Source organism: Macaca thibetana, chromosome 7 (genome assembly GCF_024542745.1).
Source record: "Macaca thibetana thibetana isolate TM-01 chromosome 7, ASM2454274v1, whole genome shotgun sequence".
In the NCBI taxonomy this organism is placed as follows: domain Eukaryota; kingdom Metazoa; phylum Chordata; class Mammalia; order Primates; family Cercopithecidae; genus Macaca; species Macaca thibetana.
The window spans coordinates 128,219,316-128,240,364 of NC_065584.1; the positions used below are offsets into that span (position 1 = coordinate 128,219,316).

At 47.4% G+C, this 21,049-nt stretch overlaps 2 protein-coding genes across 45 annotated transcripts in view; one reads left to right on the forward strand and one right to left on the reverse strand.

Annotated features, from left to right (window-relative positions):
* The window catches only part of HYPK (huntingtin interacting protein K), a 171,171-nt gene that overhangs the window by 137,094 nt on the left and 13,028 nt on the right, over positions 1-21,049 (forward strand). The window contains exon 1 of one of the 44 annotated variants that reach the window (XM_050799645.1): positions 2,545-2,548. The exons of 37 other annotated variants lie outside the window; for them this stretch is intronic. The gene's annotated coding sequence lies outside the window, so the exon portion shown is untranslated. Of the gene's footprint in view, positions 1-2,544; positions 2,549-4,705; positions 4,710-5,500; positions 5,505-6,329; positions 6,334-14,892; positions 14,897-18,603; positions 18,608-20,110; positions 20,117-21,049 lie in introns of those variants that run through there. 6 more of the 44 variants (XM_050799610.1, XM_050799634.1, XM_050799647.1 and 3 more) reach the window with 6 other exon arrangements.
* On the reverse strand, positions 1,070-6,974 carry ELL3 (elongation factor for RNA polymerase II 3). Its single transcript, XM_050799667.1, has 11 exons — positions 5,515-6,974; positions 5,254-5,289; positions 4,790-4,899; positions 4,476-4,677; positions 4,283-4,368; positions 4,064-4,139; positions 3,010-3,193; positions 2,890-2,932; positions 2,595-2,766; positions 1,760-1,804; positions 1,070-1,677 (listed from the first exon to the last, which is right to left on the reverse strand). Exons 1-11 carry the CDS (start codon positions 5,644-5,646, stop codon positions 1,567-1,569), a joined length of 1,197 nt encoding a protein of 398 aa, XP_050655624.1. The 5' UTR covers positions 5,647-6,974; the 3' UTR covers positions 1,070-1,566.

Consider the following 21,049-nt stretch of genomic DNA (forward strand, 5'->3'; position numbering starts at 1 on the left):
AAGATTGAGAACCAGGTGTTCTCTGCACACTATCACTGTTCAATAGAGCTTTCCTCAGTGATGGAAATGCTCTGTAATCTACACTGTTCAGTACAGGTAGCTATGGAGCATCTGAAATATGGCTAGAAACTACATTTTTAGTCTTCATTAATTTAAATAGCAATACAGTTGCTACCATACTGATCACTGCAGCTGTAGACTGACTGACTGGGTCCATAATCACCTCAAAATTCTTTCAAAATTTATTATCTCTTTCTCTCCTTACATGTTTATTGCCCAGGCCTACCCTGGTGATTAGAGAACAGGTGAAGGGCTTTTCTTGTTAGGCTGTCCATGCCCTAAGGATGGGTTCCTGTTTATCCTTGCCACGCAGCTAAGCTTACTGCATATTTATACCTCCCAAGGACTGTTCTCTGCCCAGAAATGCCCTGTCAAGGGTGTGGCATCACAAGGTTTCATCCAAGTTGTTTCAGGAATTGCTGACACTGCTGGGTGCAGTTCTATCTCCCAAAGCCTAGGGTGTGGCCCTTTAACCTCCCCCTTCAGTAGAACTGGGAAAGGCAGTATCATTCCTAGTTATGAGTAAAGCATCCACTTTCTTTTGTAACAATGAGGAACAGAAAGGACTGAAGAGTGATCTTTTGTCCAACTAAACCATTTATCTCCTTTTGTAGGTAAATTCAAATCCTGCCCAGTTATAGTTTTCAGTCACTGGATAATTTGAGGTAGGAGCGCTACTTTAGGTGATCCTAGGAATTCCTATGTTCAGAAAAGAATTTTTTTCCTACTATATAAATACAGTATGTAGCTGTCAATTTTAAGATAAATTTGGTAGAGCCTTACAGCAAAGTATGTATCTTGGTCACACACAGAGCTTGGAAAAAGTAAAAGATGTCTAAACCATAATCTTGGAGTTTCTAACTCATAACATCTGGGCTGGGGTCCAGGGATCTAATTGTTTAGAGAGCCCCAAAAGTGTCTCAGATGTGAAGGCAGGGTTAAGAACCACCTGCCTTGGAAGATTTAAGGAAAACATATGAACTTGTACAAAGGACACAGAAGCAGTCAGTTTTAATTTTTTAGCCATGTTGGTAAAAAAGTTCATTTTCAGTACATGGGTAACACCCAGGCCCTTTCCCATTATATCTAGGTATGCTACAAGTTATTTTAGCTCTTACCAAAAGTTATTATTACTGTTTCCTTAGGGAGGCTAGTAGACTAAATTCACTTAGTTTGGTTTGTCTAATGTCCTCATTATCTTATCCTGAAGATGATGTCATTTCTCAGGACTTGAAAATGACTTGGCTGAACTAAAGGTAAAAAAGCCAAGCCTCTGTCACTTTTCCTAAAGTCCTAGGCATAGCTATGGAGTCTTTGCACAGTGCCCACACCCTAAAAATTAACAATGAAAACCAAACCTCAGGAAGCTAGAGCAACTCTCTACTTGCCACCACGGACTCCAGTGGTCAGCAAAAGAAAAGCAGATAGTTGCATTCTATTTAGTTTACAGCTGCTTTGTTCCTTCGTGTTTCACTAAGCAGAGGCTCAAGAATTCCCTTGATAACTTCAGCTGCCCCTGTTCTTTTCCTCAAACTCCAGGATGAGACCTTTAATGTGGGACAATTTCTGGTGAAGGTACTCACAGCGACGCTTTTCTTCTCTGTAACCTGGGTACCGCTGCAGAGAAAAAGCATCCATGTCAAAAAGTAAAAATTCCCATTTCTACCTTGCTTGCTTCCATTCCCCGACCTTGTCTTACCTTCCTGAACTTTTTATATTCCTGGACTATCTTGTCTTCCAGCACCTGAAACAGAAAATACTAGCACTGAGTTCAACATTAAGAAATAAAGAGAGGGGTGGCCAGGCACGGTGGCTCACGCCTGTAATCCTAGCACTTTGGGTGGCCAAGGTGGGCAGATCATGAGGTCAGGAGATAGAGACCATCCTGGCTAAGACAGTGAAACCCATCTCGACTAAAAACAAAAAAATTAGCCAGGCGTGGTGGCAGGCGCCTGTAGTCCCAGCTACTTGGGAGGCTGAGGCTGGAGAATGGCGTGAACCCAGGAGGCGTAGCTTGCAGTGAGCCGAGATCGCGCCACTGCATTCCAGCCTGGGCGAAGTGACTCCATCTCAAAAAGAAAAAAGAGAGAGGGGCCAGGCGCAGTGGCTCACCCTGTAATCCCAGCACTTTGGGAGGCTGAGGTGGGTGGATCACTTGAGGTCAGGAGTTCAAGACCAGCCTGGCCAACATGGTGAAACCCTGTCTCTACTAAAAATACAAAAATTAGCTGGGCATGGTGGCACATACCTATAATCCCAGCTATTCGGAAAGCTGAGGCACGAGAATTGCTTTAGCCTAAGAGGTGGAGGTTGCAGTGAGCCAAGACTGTGCCTGAGAGAGCTAGACTGTCTCCAAAAAGAGAAGTAACTTCCCTTCTCATTCTACTGAATGATACAATGATACAGACTAATTTTTCCCTTCAAACAGGTTTCCTTGTCATTGCTTAGTCACTTTATGAACACAGGCATATGGGTGGTTAGCAGGGGGTTAATGGCCAGTAGAGTTGGAAAGCTAGGCTGGGTCCTGTCCTTACCTTATATTCCGGAGTTCCTCGCTGAACTCTTTTAATCTCTGCTCCCAGCTCTATGAACCTTTGGCTTGCAGTCCCAACACGGGCATGCAGGATGCGGTATTCAGCATAATCTGTCTCAAAGTCCCGCTCATAGGCATGTTGCTGTTCTGCACTGCGGATGGCCCTGTATTGCCTGCCAGGAGCAGAGAGCTGTCACCTTCAATTTCATTGCCCCTGAAAAGCCCTCAGCTTCCAGGAAGTATATCTTAATATATGCACAAGGCTTCATGAAATTGGAAAAAGCAAGGGAACTCACAGGAGATAGTCTGGTACATCTTCAGGGCTTGGGGATTCAGAATCTAGGAAGGAATCAAGAAAACACAAGTGATTATAAGTCTTTTCCACTGGCGTTTTTACCCTCCTTTCATTAACTCACCTTCTTGAACTGAGGAACTGCATTCTAATCTGGGGTCCATGTCTTCATCCTTATCTTCTTGCTCCCAATCTTCTCCCTCTTGTAAATCCTGATTGGTCAGGCCTTGTAGGGGGCTTGGCGCTAAAGGCAGAGTTCTGAACCTCTTTTCTTCTAGTTCTACAGTGGCCACAGGCACTGAACGTTTCTGTTGAGGAAAATATCTGTGTGACATAAACAGCCAAGAGCTTCCTAAATATGTTCTTTTCTCAAGAATTCCTCCTAGGCTGGGCACAGTGACTCATACCTGTAATCCCAACCATTTCAGAGGCTGAGGTGGGGGAATCGCTTGAACGCAAGATTTCAAGACTAGTCTGGGTAACATAGTGAGACCCTATCTCTGCAAAAAAATCAGAAAATGAGCCTGGTGTGGTGGCACACACCACCTGAGGAGGGAGAATCACTTGAGCCCAGGAGTTCAAGGCTGTGGTGAGCTGTGGTCATACCACAACACCCTAGCCTGGGTGACAAGAGTGAGACTAAGAAAAAAAAAAGGATGGTTTGAACCCAGGAGTCTCCAGCCTGGGGAACAGAGAGACTTTGTCTCTAAAAAAATTCCTCCTATATAATGAGCTTCCAATTTCTTTCTTTCTTTCTTTTTTTTTTTTTTTTTTTGAGACAGAGTTTCACTCTTTTTGCCCAAGCTGGAGTGCAATGGCGTGATCTCGGCTCACCGCAACCTCAGCCTCCTGGGTTCAAGCGATTCTCCTGCCTCAGCCTCCCGAGTAGCTGGGATTACAGGCATGTGCCACCACCCCGGCTAATTTTGTATTTTTAGTAGAGACGGGGTTTCTCCATGTTGGTCAGGCTGGTCTTGAACTCCCGACCTCAGGTGGTCCACCTGCCTCGGCCTCCCAAAGTGCTGGGATTACAAGCGTGAGCCACCGCGCCCGGCCTGAGCTTCCAATTTCTAAGTTTTCACTTGACTAAAAGTGCTCTTCAAAATAGTCTTTGCCACTGTTTCATTATACCAATGTTACAAAAAAAAAAAAGAAATGCCCTTGCCATTATAACTTACCTTGTCCAGACGTTTCCGGCTGGCAGAGGAAGGCAGCGCTTGAACAGGTTCTCTGTTTGGAAGATGGGTCTGGTTTCTAGGATATTTTCAGGGAATGGGACAGATGAAGACCAGGGTAGGAGGTGGAACTGGATCTTTTATTACAACATTTAAGAGTGGAGATTAGAAAGGAAGACAATGCCAAAGCTTCCCATGTTAGTCCCACCCCGTCCCAAGTACCTCACTTCCCACTGTGCCATGTGCTCCCTTGAGGATCCTGGGAGTGACTGTCCTTGGTTGCTTGCCAGTGGATCTGACACTGACACCTGGTGGGGAAAGTGGCAGGAGCACTTGGTTCCCTGGAGTACTGGGATACCTTGGACTTCAGCCTTTGCCCCACCTTATCACAACTCGCTGCAGTTTCTGGCCTCACCTCCTCTAGTGCTATCTGTGGCTGTGATACTACATCTCCTTCAGAATAGTTTCCTGTGTTCTGCCAGCTCTCAGGATGTCTGGCATCTTCAGGCAGGTTGTGTCCCTGAACTGATAATGGGGCTGGGATAGAATCCATGGCTGCCCAAATAATGAGGCGCTCCCTGAGTGAGCCCAGGCAGTGGAGGCGGTTAGACCCAGACCTGGAAAGGCGTGGTGGAAAAAAATAGGGGGGTGAGCTCTTAAGCACCTCTCCACATTTCCCTCCCCCACTTTCCACAAACCCTTTCTTGCCTGCTACCTGTTCCCCCTTACCTGAAGCGTTGGCACACAAGGTCTAGGCTACCACCAGCGCCCTCTTGGCAACACTGGGACACTATGAAGGAGAAGAGGCAGGACCAGCCAGGGCCTGGGAGCCTCAGATACTGGAGGTGGAAGGAGACGGTAAGCCCCATGAAGTCAGCCCCTCCCCCTCCTGCCGCCGCCACTCCTCCGGGAGCCAGCCTAAGTAAGACTAAGACGGGTCCCACAGGGCTCGTTAGCACACCAGGTGCAGCTGGGCCTGAGTTCCCCAGGAGGCTGAAACAGCACAGTCCCCTCAACCACAGCCCCCTGGGACAACCCCAGCAGCCTCCTCGCCCCATTTGGAGTTCAGTTCTCGGAAATACCTCAGACCGTGACCACTCGCAGCCTCCGGCCCCGACCGCACCTTCCACCTCCAGCCCACGTTTATGCTCCCTCGCCCTAACCTCACTCACACACCCTGAGCTCGCACTTACCCCTCGGTGGCCTTGGAAGGCAATCACCGGCCGTACCTGCGGGGAGAGCGAAGATGTGACCATTGAGCGCAGGTGAAGCGGTATCCCCAGGATCCGGGGTCCGGAGCCCGGGATCACCTGCCTAGCCGGCTTCACTTGGAGAGGTGGGGAGGCCAGAGCTTGCGGATGCCGTTCCCTCTCCCCTGCACCTTCTCCAGGGTCGCCGGCTGAGGCCCAAGGTTCCCAGAGGCAGGGACTAGAGAAGAAGGGGGCCGGCCGTACCTGTTGCCGCTGACACTCTTGCAGCGCCCGCAGCGCAGCGTCGTTGAGCCTGAGCAGTAAGAGGCTGGTCCGGGCAGCTGGCGTGAAACAGAGCCGGCGCTGTCCACTCAGAGGCTCCTGGAGCTCCTCCATGGCGAAGGGTTCGAGTGCAAGCAGCACGGGGGCCACAGGCGAGGGCCACCACCGCCACCTCCTCTGTGCAAGGTTTGGCCGGCACACCCGGTAACCCACGTCTGCCCCACCCTCCGCCCGGAACCCGCCCCTGGCTCCACCTCCGGCCAGCACCACCCTGAGGTTTCCCAGCCGCGTGGGCGGCGCTTCGCTTTCCCGGGCCAACCCCCCGGACCTCGGCGCTCTCTTCTAGGATCTGCGTGAGTCGCTTTGGGCTATCGGAAGAGCTATCCCCATTTCTCGGCAGAAAGAGTCCGCGACCACTGTCTGACCTCTCACCCAGAGTCCCCAGTCCTGCCTCAGTTTCCCCAGCGACCCTGAATTTGGAGTTGCTGTCTCTAAGTGAAAGCTGAAACTGCAACCCTTTGAGGGTTTCAGCCGCAGAGGGGAGGGAGAAAGGGCCTGATTGGTATGCGGGCTCAGCGGTTCGTGCCCAGTTAGCCCCGAGCCTCGGAGACCAGAGGATGGCTGACCCGAAGGGGCACCCGAGACAGCGCTTGGGCTTTTTCCCGCCCGCCGTTCCACCGCGCATCTGAAACCGGTTTCTAATAGACTGGAGAGGTAATCGGGCCCGGCGGTTGTGGTGGCAGCAGCGAAAGTTGGCTGTCACCGACTGGAGCGCCCCCAACTGGTGGGCAGGGATGCGGGCGCGGGTAGTGGCAGGAAAGTTGCAGGGCAGAGAGCCAGAACCCAGTCCTAGGTCTCATCTCGTGGCCTAAACACACGTCAGAGTGGTGAGACCGCTCCCTGAGGAGGGCCAGGAGCTGCCATGAAGTCGCCAGGCATTCCAGAGGGCCAGATCCTGGTGCAGTGAGACCCCAGGACCAACCTCTGGCCAGCCCTTGGTGTTTCCACTTGTTCCTCTTTGATTATATTTCCCAAGAGCCTTAATGTTGTCCTGTTTCCTAACCAGGATCCGTCTGTTAAATCCCTGGACCTGCACAATCCCAGGGAACCTTAATGTCCTCCACCACAAATAAAATTACCTATACGTTTGTCAAAACTCATCAAAAAAATACCCATAATTTTTGTTTTGTTTTGTTTTGTTTTGTTTGAGACGGAGTCTCGCTCTGTCACCCAGGCTGGAGTGCAGTGGCGCGATCTCGGCTCACTGCAAGTTTCGCCTCCCAGGTTCACGCCATTCTCCTGCCTCAGCCTCCCGAGTAGCTGGGACCACGGGCACCCGCCACCACGCCCCACGCCCGGCTAATTTTTTGCATTTTTAGTAGAAACGGGGTTTCACCATGTTAGCCAGGATGGTCTCGATTTCCTGACCTCGTGATCCGCCCGCCTCGCCCTCCCAAAGTCCTGGGATTAGAGGCGTGAGTCACCGTACCAGGCCAATACACATAAAATTTGTATGTAAATTGTACTTCAATAAAGTTGATCTTTAAAATCTGTGCTATCTCTGTTTCTCTGTGACAATATCCTAATTTGATAAACAGTTGTGGTAATGGATAAAGCTGGTCTCTTAGCTGGGCATAGCAGTGCATGCCTGTAGTCCCAGCTACTCAGGAGGCTGAAGCAGGAGGATCGCTTGAATCCACGTTCAGGCCATGTTTTTGTCACTGCACTTCAGCCTGAGCGACAGAGAGAGACCCTGTCTCAAAAAGAGAGAGAAAAAAAAAAAAAGGCCGGGCACACCAGCTCCTGCCTGTAATCCCGGCACTTTGGGAGGCTGAGGCAGGTGGATCACCTGAGGTCAGGAGTTTGAGACCAGCCTGGCCAACATGGTGAAACCCCGTCTGTACTAAAAATACAAAATTAACCGGGTGTGGTGGCACACGCTTGTAGTCCCAGCTACTTGGGAGGCTGAGACAGGAGAATCACTTGAACCCAGGAAGGCAGAAGCTGCAGTGAGCCAAGATCATGTCTCTGCACTCCAGCCTGAGTGAGACAGAGCAAGACTCCATCTCAAAAAAAAAAAAAAAAAAAAGAGGCTGAGTGCGGTGGCTCATGCCTGTAATCCCAGCAGTTTAGGAGGCCGAGGCAGATGGATCACTGAGCTCAGGAGTTCGAGACCTCCCAGGGCAACATAGTGAAACCCTGTCTCTACTCAAACTACAAAAAAAATAACCAGGTATGGTGGCACACACCTGTGGTCCCAGCTACTTGGGAGGCTGAGGCAGGAGAGTTGCTTGAGCCCAGAGATGAATGTTACAGTGAGCCGAGATCACACCACTCCACTCCAGCTTAGGCTGGAGTGAGACTCCATCTCAAAAAAAAAAAAAAAAGAGGCTGGGCGCAGTGGCTCATGCCTGTAATCCCAGCACTTTGGGAGGCGGAGACAGGTGGATCACCTGAGCTTAGGAGTTCGAGACCACCCAGGGCAACTTGGTGAAACCCCATCTCTACTAAAACTGCAAAAAAATTAACCAGGTGTGGTGGTGCACACCTGTAGTCCCAGATACTTGGGAGGCTGAGGCAGGAGAATCGCTTGAGCCCCAGAGGCGAATGTTGCAGTGAGCCGAGATCACGCCACTCCACTCCAGCTTAGGCTGGAGAGATACTCTATCTAAAAAAAAAAAGAAACCTGAGTTTTGCTCAATATGGGGACAGAGAGATAGGAGTCATGGTAGGCGAAATAGATTCAAGAAAAAGTTTTAAGATGGAAGAAATAGCATGTTCTATGTTGACAGAAATAACTTTTAGAACATCTCCAAAATTTTGATGGTGTAGGAGATTTACTGCAGTAGTGCACTTGAATAGGTTTGAGGTCATGAGATCTATTCAGGATTGGCTTTAGGTAGGAGTGTGGGCAGTTCGTTTATGGTAACGGGCCACAAGCAGAGAAGGTGGGTGCAAGTGTAGAGGTTAGGCAGATGTGGTGGGAGTCTGAAAATTTTTTTCTGATTGCTTCCATTTTTCTCAGTGAAGTAGGAAGCAACTGAGAGAGAGGATGAGGGAGGAGTGATTGGGGTTGAGGTGTGAACATAGTGTGAAACAGTTGCCTGTAAGTGTGAGTGAATAAGTTAGGAATGTGTCAAACACTAAGGACTGATGATAAATCTGAGGCTTAGAGAAGCAGAGCTTCTAAACCTGGGCCTACAGATCATAGAATTCAGGGAATTTGTGAACTTGGAAGGGAAAAAAATTACTTATTTATTTATTTTTGAGGCAGGTGTCCCTCTGTTGCCCAGGCTGGAGTGCAGTGACACAATCATAGTTCACTGCATCCTTGAACTCCTGGGCTCAAGCAGTCCACCCGCCTCAGCCTCCTTCACAGCTGTAACTACCGGAGTGTGCCACCATACCTAGCAAATTTTTTAAATTTTTTGTAGAGACAGGATCTTGCCATGTTGCCCAGGCTGGTCTCAAACTCCTGGCCTCAAGCGATCCTCCCACCTCAGCCTCCCAAAGTGCTGAGATTACATGCATGAGTCAGCATGCCCAGCCAAAATTACATCTGTATTTTCACTAACCTTTAACAGAAATTTAGCATCTCCTTTAATTATGAATGTAGGCAACAGATCACTGGTACTGGCGGTAACTGCAATGTTCTTACTAATAGAAATAACAGATATTTTCATTTTACATTACAAGTGTTGAAGATACATCTAAATATTGTTTGCATTCAGCACACTTTGTAATTATAATTGCTATTAGACTTACTGTTAGATCTTTAATGCATTGATAAAAATCAGTTACTACACCATAAACATTTTAATATTTTGATAATTATATGTGAATATGATTGTTTTCCTTTATGAACCCATGTGTTTTTTGCAAATTAAAAAAAAATGTTTATTTTCTTTTTTTGGAGACGGAGTTTGGCTCTTGTCAACCAGGTTGGAGTGCAATGGCGCGATCTCGGCTCACTGCAACTTCCAAATCCCTGGTTCAAGGGATTCTCCTGCCTCAGCCTCCCAAGTAGCTAGGACTACAGGCACGTGCCACCACACCCAGCTAATTTTTGTATTTTTAGTAGAGATGTATTTTAGTATTTTATTTTTATTTTTTATATGTATTTATTTTTATATGTATTTTTATATGTATTTATTTTTATTATTTTAGTTTCACCATGTTGGCCAGGATGGTCTCAATCTCCTGACCTTGTGATCCGCCCACCTTGGCCTCTCAAAGTGCTGGGATTAAAGGTGTGAGCCACTGTAGCTGGTGATCTTAACTGGTTTTTTTTTTTTTTTTTTGAGACGGAGTCTTGCTCTGTTACCCAGGCTGGAGTGCAGTAGAGCGATCTCAGCTCACTGCAAGCTCTGCCTCCTGGGTTCACGACATTCTCCTGCCTCAGCCTCCCAAGTAGCTGGGACTACAGGTGCCTGCCACCATGCCCGGCTAATGTTTTGTATTTTTTTTTTTAGTAGAGACAGGGTTTCACCGTGTTAGCCAGGATGGTCTTGATCTCCTGATCTCGTAATCCGCCCACCTCAGCCTCCCAAAGTGCTGGGATTACAGGGGTGAGCCACCGCACTCGGCGATCTTAACTGTTTTTAAGTGTATGGTTCAGTAGTGTTAAGTACATTCATATCGCCCTGCAGCCAATCTCCAAAGCTCTTCATCTTGGAAAACTGAAACTCTATACCCATTTAACAATTCCCCGTTTCCCCCTCCTCCCAGCTGCTAGCAACAACCACCCTTCTGCTTTCTGTTTCTGTGAATTTGACTACTGTAGATACCTCATACAGTAGTCTACCCTTATCTTCAGGGAAATTCCAAGGCCCTCAGTGGATGCCTGAAACTGCAGAAAATACTGAACCCGAATGCTGACAATCAGAACATGTTACTGTTCATGTCTCCCATCCACAAATGTAATGCCTTTTCCATCTTAATTAAGCACTTATGATGCACTGTGGCCATAACTTTCGCAGTTTGAGGTGCAACAGCAAAACTGGCATGAGTTTTTTTCTCTTTTTTTTCACAATTTCATGAATAGAGGAGATTTATTCTTACCTTAAATCTTAGCAACCTCAGCATAAGTTTTTTTTTTTTACTTATTGAGAACTTCCACCTTTTCATTTAAAGGAAGCACTTTATGGCTTCTCTTTGGCAAAGCCAAATTGGCAGCACCACTACTCTTGCATTTTGGGCTCATTATTAAGTAAAATAAGGGTTGCTTACATACAAACACTGTGATACGCTCTGATAACTGAGATGGCTACTAAGTGATTAGTGGGTGAGTGTTGCCTACAGTGTGGATACACTGGACAAAGGGAGGATTGCCATCCTGGGTGGGATGGAGAGGGAGGATATTTTATCACACTATTCAGAACAGCACTTAATTTAAAAGCTTATGAGTTGTTGGCTAGCCACAGTGGCTCACTCCTGTGATCCCAGCACTTTGGGAGGCCGAGGCAGGTGGATCATTTGAGGTCAGGAGTTCGAGACCAGCCTGGCCAACATAGTGATATCCCATGTCTACTAAAAACACAAAAATTAGCTGGGTGCGGTGACTAATTTTAGTCCCAGCTACTCAGGAGGCTGAGGCAGGAGAATCACTTCAACCCAGGAGGCAGAGGTTTCAGTGAGCCGAGATCGAGCGAGGTTCTGTCTCAACAACAACAAAAAACTTATTGTTTATGTCTGCATTTTTCCTTCTTTTTTTTTTTTTTTGAGAAAAAGTCTCACTATGTTACCACCAGGCTGGAGTGCAGTGGTACAATTCCAGCTCACTGAAACCTCCGCCTCCTGGGTTCAAACGATTCTCCTGCCTTAGCCTCCTGGGACTACAGGCATGCCATCATGCCTGGCTGATTTTTGTATTTTCAATAGAGATGGGGTTTCACCATGTTGCCCAGGCTGGTCTCGAACTCCTGGACTTAAGTGATCCACCTGCCTCAGCCTTCCCAAGTGCTGAGATTACGGGTGTGAACCACTGCACCTGGCTCTTCTTCTTCTTCCTCTTCCTCTTCTTCTTCTTCCTTTTTTGAGACACAGTTCGCTTTCTCACACTGGCTGGAGTGCAGTGGCGCGATCTCAGCTCACTACAACCTCTGCCTCCCGGGTTCAAGCGATTCTGGTGCCTCAGCCTCCCGAGTACCTGGGATTACAGGCACACGCCACTGTACCCTGCTAATTTTTGTATTTTTAGTAGAGACGGGGTTTCACCATGTTGTCCAGGCTGGTCTTGAACTCCTGACCTCAGGTGATGCCCACCTCGGCCTCCTGTAGTGGTAGGATTACAAGTGTGAGCCACCACGCTTGGCCCTACTTCTATTTTTAAAATGAGGATTTAACTCTCATCTGCCCCCAAAATATGCATGTACTTTCTCTCTCCATCTTCCTAATGTAGTAACGTTATTTTTGTTATATCAATATTGAATGTTTCTATTATTAGGAGTATGTAAATGTTACTTGCAAGCTGTGACACTTAGAGTATTATGTTCACATTTTCTTTCTTGCATGTTCCTCTACACGAATTAATAATTATGCATTTTTTTTGTTTACTTTGTTACCTATGTACTTATTACCAATTGATTCTCATGCCCTCTTCTAGGAGTATAACTCTCCTCTCAGTATAACCAAATACAATCAGATAATTTATCAATTTTATCAGGTTCCATTTTTTTCTTAGGTATATGGCTCCAAAGCCCTCCATACTCCTGCTCCAATCTGAAATGGTTGTTCTCCAAGTCGGATGCAAAGCTATTATCCTGGGATCTTCCTTCAACCTCAGCCAGAGGATTTCCTTCACTTACTGTGTCAGATACACTTTTTCCTGGATCCTGTAACTTTTTGCCTCAAAGGATTTATCCACCATGCATTCTTTTCAGGAAGCTTTTGGACAAATCCTTTGAGACTTTGCATATCTTTATTTTATTCTCATAACTTTTTTTTTTTTTTTTTTTTTTTTTTTTTTTTTTTAGATGGAGTCTTCACTCTGTCATCGGGCTGGAGTACAGTGGCGTGATCTTGGCTCACTGCAAACTCTGCCTCCTGGGTTCAAGCCATTCTCGTGCCTCAGCCTCCTGAGTAGCTGGGATTACAGGCATGCACCACCACACCTGGTTTTGTTTTTTTGTTTTTTTTTTTGAGAAGGAGTCTCACTCTGTCACCAGGCTGGAGTGCAGTGGCATGATCTCGGCTCACTGCAATCTCCGCCTCCCAGGTTCAAGTCATTCTTCTGCCTCAGCCTCCTGAGTATGTGGGATTACAGGCATGCGCCACCACACCCAGCTAATTTTTGTATTTTTTTTAGTAGAGACAGGGTTTTACCACATTGGCCAGGATGGTCTCAATCTCCTGACCTCATGATCTGCCCACCTTGGCATCCCAAAGTGCTGGGATTACAGACATGAGCCACCATGCCTGGCCAACTTTTTTTTTTTTTTTTTTTTTTTGAGACAGTCTCACTCTGTTGCCCAGGCTGGAGTGCAGTGGCACAATCTTGGCTCACTGCAACCTCTGTCTTCTGGGTTCAAGCAATTCTTGTGCCTCAGCCTCCTGAGTAGCTGGGACCACAGGCATGCGCCACCATGCTTTGCTAATTTTTGTATATTCTTTTAGTAGAGATGGGGCTTCATTATGTTGGCGAGGCTGGTCTCAAACTCCTGGCCTCAAGTGATCCACTGGCCTCGGCCTCCTAAAGTGGTGGGATTACAGGCATGAGCCACCATGCCTGGCTTCATAATTTTTTTTAAGAGACATAATTTTGTCCTCTTGCTCAGGGTGGAGTGCAGTGGCACAATCATAGCTCACTGCAGCCTCAATCTCCTTGGCTCAAGCAATCCTCCCACCTCAGCCTCCCAAGCAGCTGGGACTACAGGCACCCACCACCACATCTAGCTAAGTTTTCTTTTTTTTTTTGAAATGGAGTCTTCCTCTGTTGCCCAGGCTGGAGTGTGGTGATGTGATCTTGGCTCACTGAAACCTCCACCTCCTGGGTTCAAGTGATTCTCCTGCCTCAGCCTTCCTGAGTAGGTGGGACTACAGGCGCGTGCTACCACGCCCAGCTATATATATATATATATATATATATTTATTTATTTGTATTTTTAGTAGAGATGAGGTTTCATCATGTTGACCAGGCTGGTCTCGAACTCCTGACCTTGTGATCCGCCCACCTCGGCCTCCCAAAGTGCTGGGATTACAGGCGTGAGCCACTGCACCCAGCCACATCTGGCTAATTTTTAAAAGTTTTGTAGAGATGGGTCTCCCTGTGTTGCCCAAGCTGGTCTCAAAGTCTTGGCCTCAAGTGATTCTCTTGACTTGGCTTCTCAAAGTGTTGGGATTTCAGGCATAAACAACTGAGTCCAGCCTATTCTCATACTTAATTGATAGCTTGGCTGGGTGAAAAAGTGTAGGTTAATTAGTTTTCTACGGGTATTTGATAACATTGCCCCATTGTCTTTTCGTTTTCAGTGTTGCTGCTGACAAGTCTGTAGCCATTCTGACTCTTCATCCTTTGTATATGAACTATTTTTTATGTCAGAAGCCATTAGGATCTTTTTGGTTCCGATACTCTGATGTGTGGTGATATAGAGCTTTTCTCATTTCTTGGGCTAGGCACTCTGTGACCTCCCTCTATTTTTGTTTTATTTATTTACTTATTTATTTTTTATTTATTTACTTTTTTGAGACAGAATCTCACTCTGTCGACCAAGTTGGAGTGCAATGACGCAATCTTGGCTCACTGCAACCTCCACCGACCGGGTTCAAGTGATTTTCCCGCCTCAGCCACCCAAGTAGCTGGGACTACAGGTGTGCACCACCACGCCCAGCTAATTTTTGTATTTTTAATAGAGACGAGGGTTTGCCATGTTGGCCAGGCTGGTCTTGAACTCATGACCTCAGGTGATCCGCCCACCTCGGCCTCCCAAAGTGCTGGGATTCCAGGCATGAGCCACCATGCCCAGCCCTTATTTATTTACATATATATATATATATATATATATATATATTTATATTTTGAGACAGAGTCTCACTCTGCTGCCCAGGCTGGAGTGCGGTGGCGCAATCTTGGCTCACTGAAACCTCCATCTCCTAGGTTCAAGCTATTCTCCTGCCTCAGCCTCCCAAGTAGTTGGGATTACAGGTGCCTGCCACCATACTCAGCTAATTTTTGTATTTTTAGTAGAGACGAGGTTTCACCATGTTGACCACTCCTGGCCTCAAATGATCCGCCCGCCTCGGCCTCCCAAAGTGCTGGGATTACAGGCATGATACACCGTGCCCAGCCTGAATGTTTCTTTCTTTATTTTTTCCTCTTTTTTAGAGACATAGTCTGCTCTGTTACCCATGCTGGAGTACGGTGGGGAGATCACGACTCACTGCAACTTCGAATTCCTGGGTTCAGGCAATCCTCCCATCTCAGCCTCCTGAGTAGCTAGGACTACAGGTGCATACCACCACTCCTGGCTGTTTTTTGAATATCTGTTTTTATAAATTCCCTGTTGTTGTTCAATATCCTCTCTCTCAAATAATACTGTTAATAGTCCTGTGTCTCTGATTTTCTTGTGGTCTTGAAATTGAATTGTTTCTGTATCCTCAGGCTACAGTGCAGTGGCTTGATCTCGGCTCACTGCAACCTCTGCCTCCCGGGTTCAAGCAATTCTTGCACCTCAGCCTCCCAAGTAGCTGGAATTACAGGTGCACGCCACCACACCCCACTAAAACAATTTTAGTATTTTTAGTAGGGACTGGGTTTCACTATGTTGGCCAGGCTGGTCTTATACTCCTGACCTCAAGTGATCTGCCCGTCTCGGCCTCCCAAAGTGCCTGGATTATAGGCATGAGCCACCATGCCCAGCTGTGAGACTGAATTTTCTGTTTGTGTTTTTTTGGGGTCTATTTTTATGTTAGGACTGTTTTCTCCAATGCTTGGTGATCCTTGGCTCTATATTCATCTCTACAAGCAAGGCACTAAAAAGCTGGTTGACGTTTGGTATGCATGGAAAGAGCTGGTTGCACTTCAAGGTAATCTGACTGGACCATTTCATTATGTAAGGTCTAAATTCATCTAATTATCCAAGCTTATCCCCCTCTCAGGGACTTGGCATATGCTGTTTCTCTTGTCTGTGTTTGATTAAAATGTATTTGGCTGAAGTAACAGAAACCTGACTCAAGGTAGCTTAAACCAACAAAACAATGTGGTAGTTCCCATACCAGGAAACTCAGTGTAGAACAAATGTTACAGTTGAGGTATCCAGTGGTCCAACAGCATGACTAAGTACCAAGAGTCTTTCTGCTACTCATTTGCTTCAACCTAAGGCTGGCTCTCTTCTACGTGATAGACTAGAGCTGCTAGGAGCAGTATGGGCTATGTGTTTCCTCATTCATGTCAATGGGAAACAGCATCATCACCACCCTAGCAATGGAAAAAAAGTCCTTCTCTTTTGTCTGATCAGGCTAATTTAGGCCACATGCTCACTCCTGAGCCAATAACTGTTACCAGGTGAATACCACAAAATAATGTGATTAGGCCAAGTTCCTAAACCAATCAATATTAAAAGGGATTAGTTTACTTTGATTGACTTAGCCATTCAGTACCACACTTGGAGTATAGGCTGAAGGGGAAGAATTTTGTTTTGTTTTGTTTTGTTTCAAGACAGAGTTTCATTCTTGTTGCCCCGGCTGGAGTGCAACGGTGCGATCTTGGCTCACTGCAACCTCTGCCTCCCGGGCTCAAGTGATTCTCCTGCCTCAGCCTCCGGAGTAGCTGGGATTACAGGCGTGCACCACCACGCCCGGCTAATTTTGTATTTTTAGTAGAGATGGGGGTTTCACCATTTGGTCAGGCTGGTCTTGAACCCCTGACCTCAGGTGGTCTGCCCACCTCGGCCTCCCAAAATGCTGAGATTACAGGCCTGAGCCACCTTGCCCAGGCAGATTTTTTTTTTTTTTTTTTTTTTTTTTTTTTTGAGACAGGCTCTTGCTCTGTTGCCCAGGCTGGAGTGCCGTGGTAATGATGACAGCTCACTGCAGCCTCAACCTCCTGGGCTCAAGCCATCCTCCCACCTTAGACCCTCGAGTAGCTGGGACTATAGGCGCACACCACCACACCTGGCTAGATTTTTAGTTTTTTAAAAATTATTTTTATTTTATTTATTTATTTTTTTGAGATGGTATCTCACTCTATTGCCCAGGCTGGAGTGCAGTGGTGCGATCTTGGCTTACTGCAACCTCCTCTTCCCAGGTGCAAGCAATTCTCTAGCCTCAGCCTCCTGAGTAGCTGGGATTACGGGTATGTGCACCATGCCTGGCTAATTTTTGTATTTTTAGTAGAGATGGGTTTTCACCGTGTTGGCCAAGCTGGTCTTGAACTCCTGACCTCAAGTGATCTGCCTGCCTAGACCTCCCAAAGTGCTGGGATTACAGGCACGAGCCACCATGCCCAGCCTAATTTTTTAATTTTTTGTAGAGACAGGGTCTCACTATATTGCCCAAGCTTGTCTCAGACTCCTGGCCTCAAGGGATCCTCCCACTTGGCCTCCCAAAGTGCTGAGATTACAGGTGTGAGTCACCGTGTCCAGCAGAGAATTTCTCAAAATTGCATTGCTCTTCAGTGATAAAGGAGGAATGGTAGGAATATTAGGGGTTCAGCTGCACAAACCAATAATATATAGTTTACAGTTATTATTGTTTTTTTGTTTGTTTTTGGTTTTGGTTTTTATGAGATGGAGTCTTGCTCTGTCGCCCAGGCTGGAGTTCAGTGGCACAATCTCAGCTCACTGCAACCTCTGCCTCCCGGGTTCAAGCTATTCTCCTGCCTCAGCCTCCCGAGTAGCCGGGATTACAGGCGTGTGCCACCATGCACAGCTAATTTTTTTTGTATTTTTAGTAGATGTGGGGTTTTTCTTTCTTTTTTTTTTTTTTTTGAGACGGAGTCTCGCTCTGTCACTCAGGCTGGAGTGCAGTGGCCGGATCTCAGCTCCCTGCAAGCTCCGCCTCCCGGGTTTAGGCCATTCTCCTGCCTCAGCCTCCCGAGTAGCTGGGACTACAGGCGCCCGCCACCTCGCCTGGCTAGTTTTTTGTATTTTTTTAGTAGAGACGGGGTTTCACCGTGTTAGCCAGGATGTTCTCGATCTCCTGACCTCGTGATCCGCCCGTCTCGGCCTCCCAAAGTGCTGGAATTACAGGCCTGAGCCACCGCGCCTGGCCGAATGACTGGTTAATTTTTCTATTTTAAAGTAGAGATGGGGTTTTGCCATGTTAGCCAGGCTGGTCTCATATTTCTTTTTTTTTTTTTTTTTTTTGAGACGGAGTCTGGCTCTGTCGTCCAGGCTGGAGTGCAGTGGCCGGATCTCAGCTCACTGCAAGCTCCGCCTCCCGGGTTTAGGCCATTCTCCTGCCTCAGCCTCCTGAGTAGCTGGGACTGCAGGCGCCCGCCACCTTGCCCGGCTAGTTTTTGTATTTTTTAGTAGAGACAGGGTTTCACCGTGTTAGCCAGGATGGTCTCGATCTCCTGACCTCGTGATTCGCCCGTCTCGGCCTCCCAAAGTGCTGGGATTACAGGCTTGAGCCACCGCGCCCAGCCTGGTCTCATATTTCTGACCTCAGGTGATCCACCTGCCTCGGCCTCCCAAAGTGTTGGGATTACAGGCGTGAGCCACTGCGCCAGCCTGTGTTGTCAAAGAGAAACAAAGGTGTAAGGAAAAAGAATAATAGGAGATAACCACTTCTCAGGTAATGTTTATTTATTTGTTTGTTTTTTGAGATAGGGTCTCACTCCATCACCCAGGCTGGAGTGCAGTGGCGTGATCATAGCTCACTGCAGCCTCCATGAGGTAACATTTAAACTGAGATCTAAAGCCTGTTGCCTGTGATAGTCTCCTGACTGGTCTCCTCATTTCTATTCATCTGCTGTAATCCATTATCTACTGGTAAAGTGATCTTTTCAAAACTTACACTCTGCAAATGAAGAGCACAGGCTAGGTTAGACTCTCAGCTCCACCCCTTATTATCTCAGTTTCGCTGAGAAAGTTATTTAACCTGCCAGGGCCGAGGTTTCTAAATCGGTAGGAGGGGGATAATAACACCTCAAAAGGTCATCGTAAGGCTCAAATAAGAAAAGTACACTAAATGTACCAAATAAAAACCACCTGATATTAGCTAGTAGTTGTATTAGCAGTAGTAACTTGGATCTTGTCACAACCCTACCTCCCCATCTGACCTGGTTTCACACCACTCTGCTCATTAGGCATTAGTGACTTGCCCTTTACCTACACAATAATCCTGTGGCTCTTAATGGGATGACCTGAGGGAGGAGGGCCTTAGGGCCTTCACACATGCTGTTCCCTCCTGAAATGTTCTCCCTGCCCTTTCCTCCTGGGCTTGGCTAACTCCTCATCTTTTTGTTTTAGCTCAAATATCACTTACTTCACCTCCCTAATCAAAATTAAAGTCTACAGTGTCCACAGGTGTACTCCCTTCATAGCACCAGCAGAACTATTTAGTTACTTCATACCAGGTGGAATTGTTCACAGAGTCTTCATTCAAATTACACTGACATCTGTTTTTATGGGTCAGTGCTTAAGCTGTGTGTACTGTGAAACATTTTGAATCTCATCCTTGCGTGGAATCTGTTATTTTCCTTTAAAGCTATTGTCACAATCAGTTTTCATATATAGGTGGGGCGTGGTGGCTCACGCCTATAATCCCAACACTTTGGGAGGCTGGGGTGGGTGGATCACTTGAGGTCAGGAGTTCGAGACCTGCCTGGCTAACATTGTGAAACCCTGTCTCTATTAAAAAAAAAAATACAGTCCGGGCATGGTGGCTTGTGCCTGTAATCCCAGCACTGTGGGAGGCTGAGGCAGGTGGATCACCTCAGGTCAGGAGTTCGAGACCAGCCTGACCAACATGGTGAAACACCATCTCTACTAAAGAATACAAAAATTAGCCGGGCGTGGTGGCATGCGCCTGTAATCCCAGCTACTCAAGAGGCTGAGGCATGATAATGGCTTGAACCTGGGAGGTGGAGGTTGCCGTGAGTCGAGATCATGCCACTGCACTCCAGCCTGGGTGACAGAGTGAGACTCTGTCTCAAAAAAACCCAAAAATTCATATATATAGACACACAGACATACAAATACATACATGGATATTAGAGAGAGAGAGGCAGATAGGGAGAGGGAGAGAGAGAAAGTGTATGAGAGAGCTTTCTTCTCTTGGTATCTTTCATGATAATAGGAATATGTTCTGCTCATCAAGATATACCCAATGCTGGCTGTGCACTGTGGCTCACGCCTGTAATCCTAGCACTTTGGGAGGCCGAGGCAGGCAGATCACCTCAGGAACACCTGAGGTTAGGAGTTCCAGACCAGCCTGGCCAACGTGATGGAACCCCATCTCCAGAAAAACAAAAATACAAAAATTAGCTCAGCATGATGGTGGGTGCCTGTAATCCCAGCTACTCGAGAGGCTGAGGTGGGAGAATAGCTTGAACATAGGAGGCAGAGATTGCAGTGAGCCGAGATCACACTATTGCACTCCAGCTTGGGTATCTTTTATTAACTCTTTTTTTTTGGGGGGGGGGATGGAGTCTCGCTGTGTCGTCCAGGTTGGAGTGCAGTAGTGTGATCTCGGCTCACTGCAAGCTCTGCCTCCTGGGTTCACGCCGTTCTCCTGCCTCAGCCTCTCAAGTAGCTGGGACTATAGGCGCCCACCACCACACCCAGCAATTTATTTATTTATTTTTGTATTTTTAGTAGAGATAGGGTTTCACCGTGTTAGCCAGAATGGTCTCGATCTCCTGACCTCGTGATCCACCCGTCTCGGCCTCCCAAAGTGCTGGGATTACAGGCGTGAGTCACCGCACCCAGTCTCTCTTTTTTTTTTTTTTTTTTTTTTTTTTTTTGCGACAGAGCCTAGCTCTGTCGCCAGGCTGGAGTACAGTGGTACGATCTCGGCTCACTGCAACCTCCGCCGCCTGGGTTACAGCGATTCTCCCGCCTCAGTCTCCCAAGTAGCTGCGACTACAGATGCGCGCCACCATGCCCAGCTAATTTTCGTATTTTTAGAAGAGATGGGGTTTCACCCATGTTGGCCTGGCCGGGGGTTGGCCAGGATGATCTCAAACTCCTGACCTCAGGTGATCTGCCTGACTCGGCCTCCCAAAGTGCTGAAATTATAAGTGTGAGCCATCGCGCCTGGCCATTTTTTAATTTTTTTTTTTTTTTTTTGAGACGGAGTCTCGCTCTGTCACCCAGGCTGGAGTGCAGTGGCCGGATCTCAGCTCACTGCAAGCTCCGCCTCCCAGGTTCACGCCATTCTCCTGCCTCAGCCTCCCGAGTGGCTGGGACTACAGGCGCCCACCACCTCGCCCCGCTAGTTTTTTGTATTTTTTAGTAGAGATGGGGTTTCACCGTGTTAGCCAGGATGGTCTCGATCTCCTGACCTCGTGATCCACCCGTCTCGGCCTCCCAAAGTGCTGAGATTACAGGCTTGAGCCACCGCACCCGGCCACCAT

Coding starts and splice junctions, on each gene's coding strand:
- ELL3 (XM_050799667.1), bottom strand. CDS start 5,646: ATGGAGGAGCTCCAGGAGCCTCTGAGTGGACAGCGCCGGCTCTGTTTC. Junction 5,290..5,514: donor AAGAGTGTCAGCGGCAACAG/GTACGGCCGGCC, acceptor CTCTCCCCGCAG/GTACGGCCGGTGATTGCCTT. Junction 4,140..4,282: donor ATGGCACAGTGGGAAGTGAG/GTACTTGGGACG, acceptor AAAATATCCTAG/AAACCAGACCCATCTTCCAA.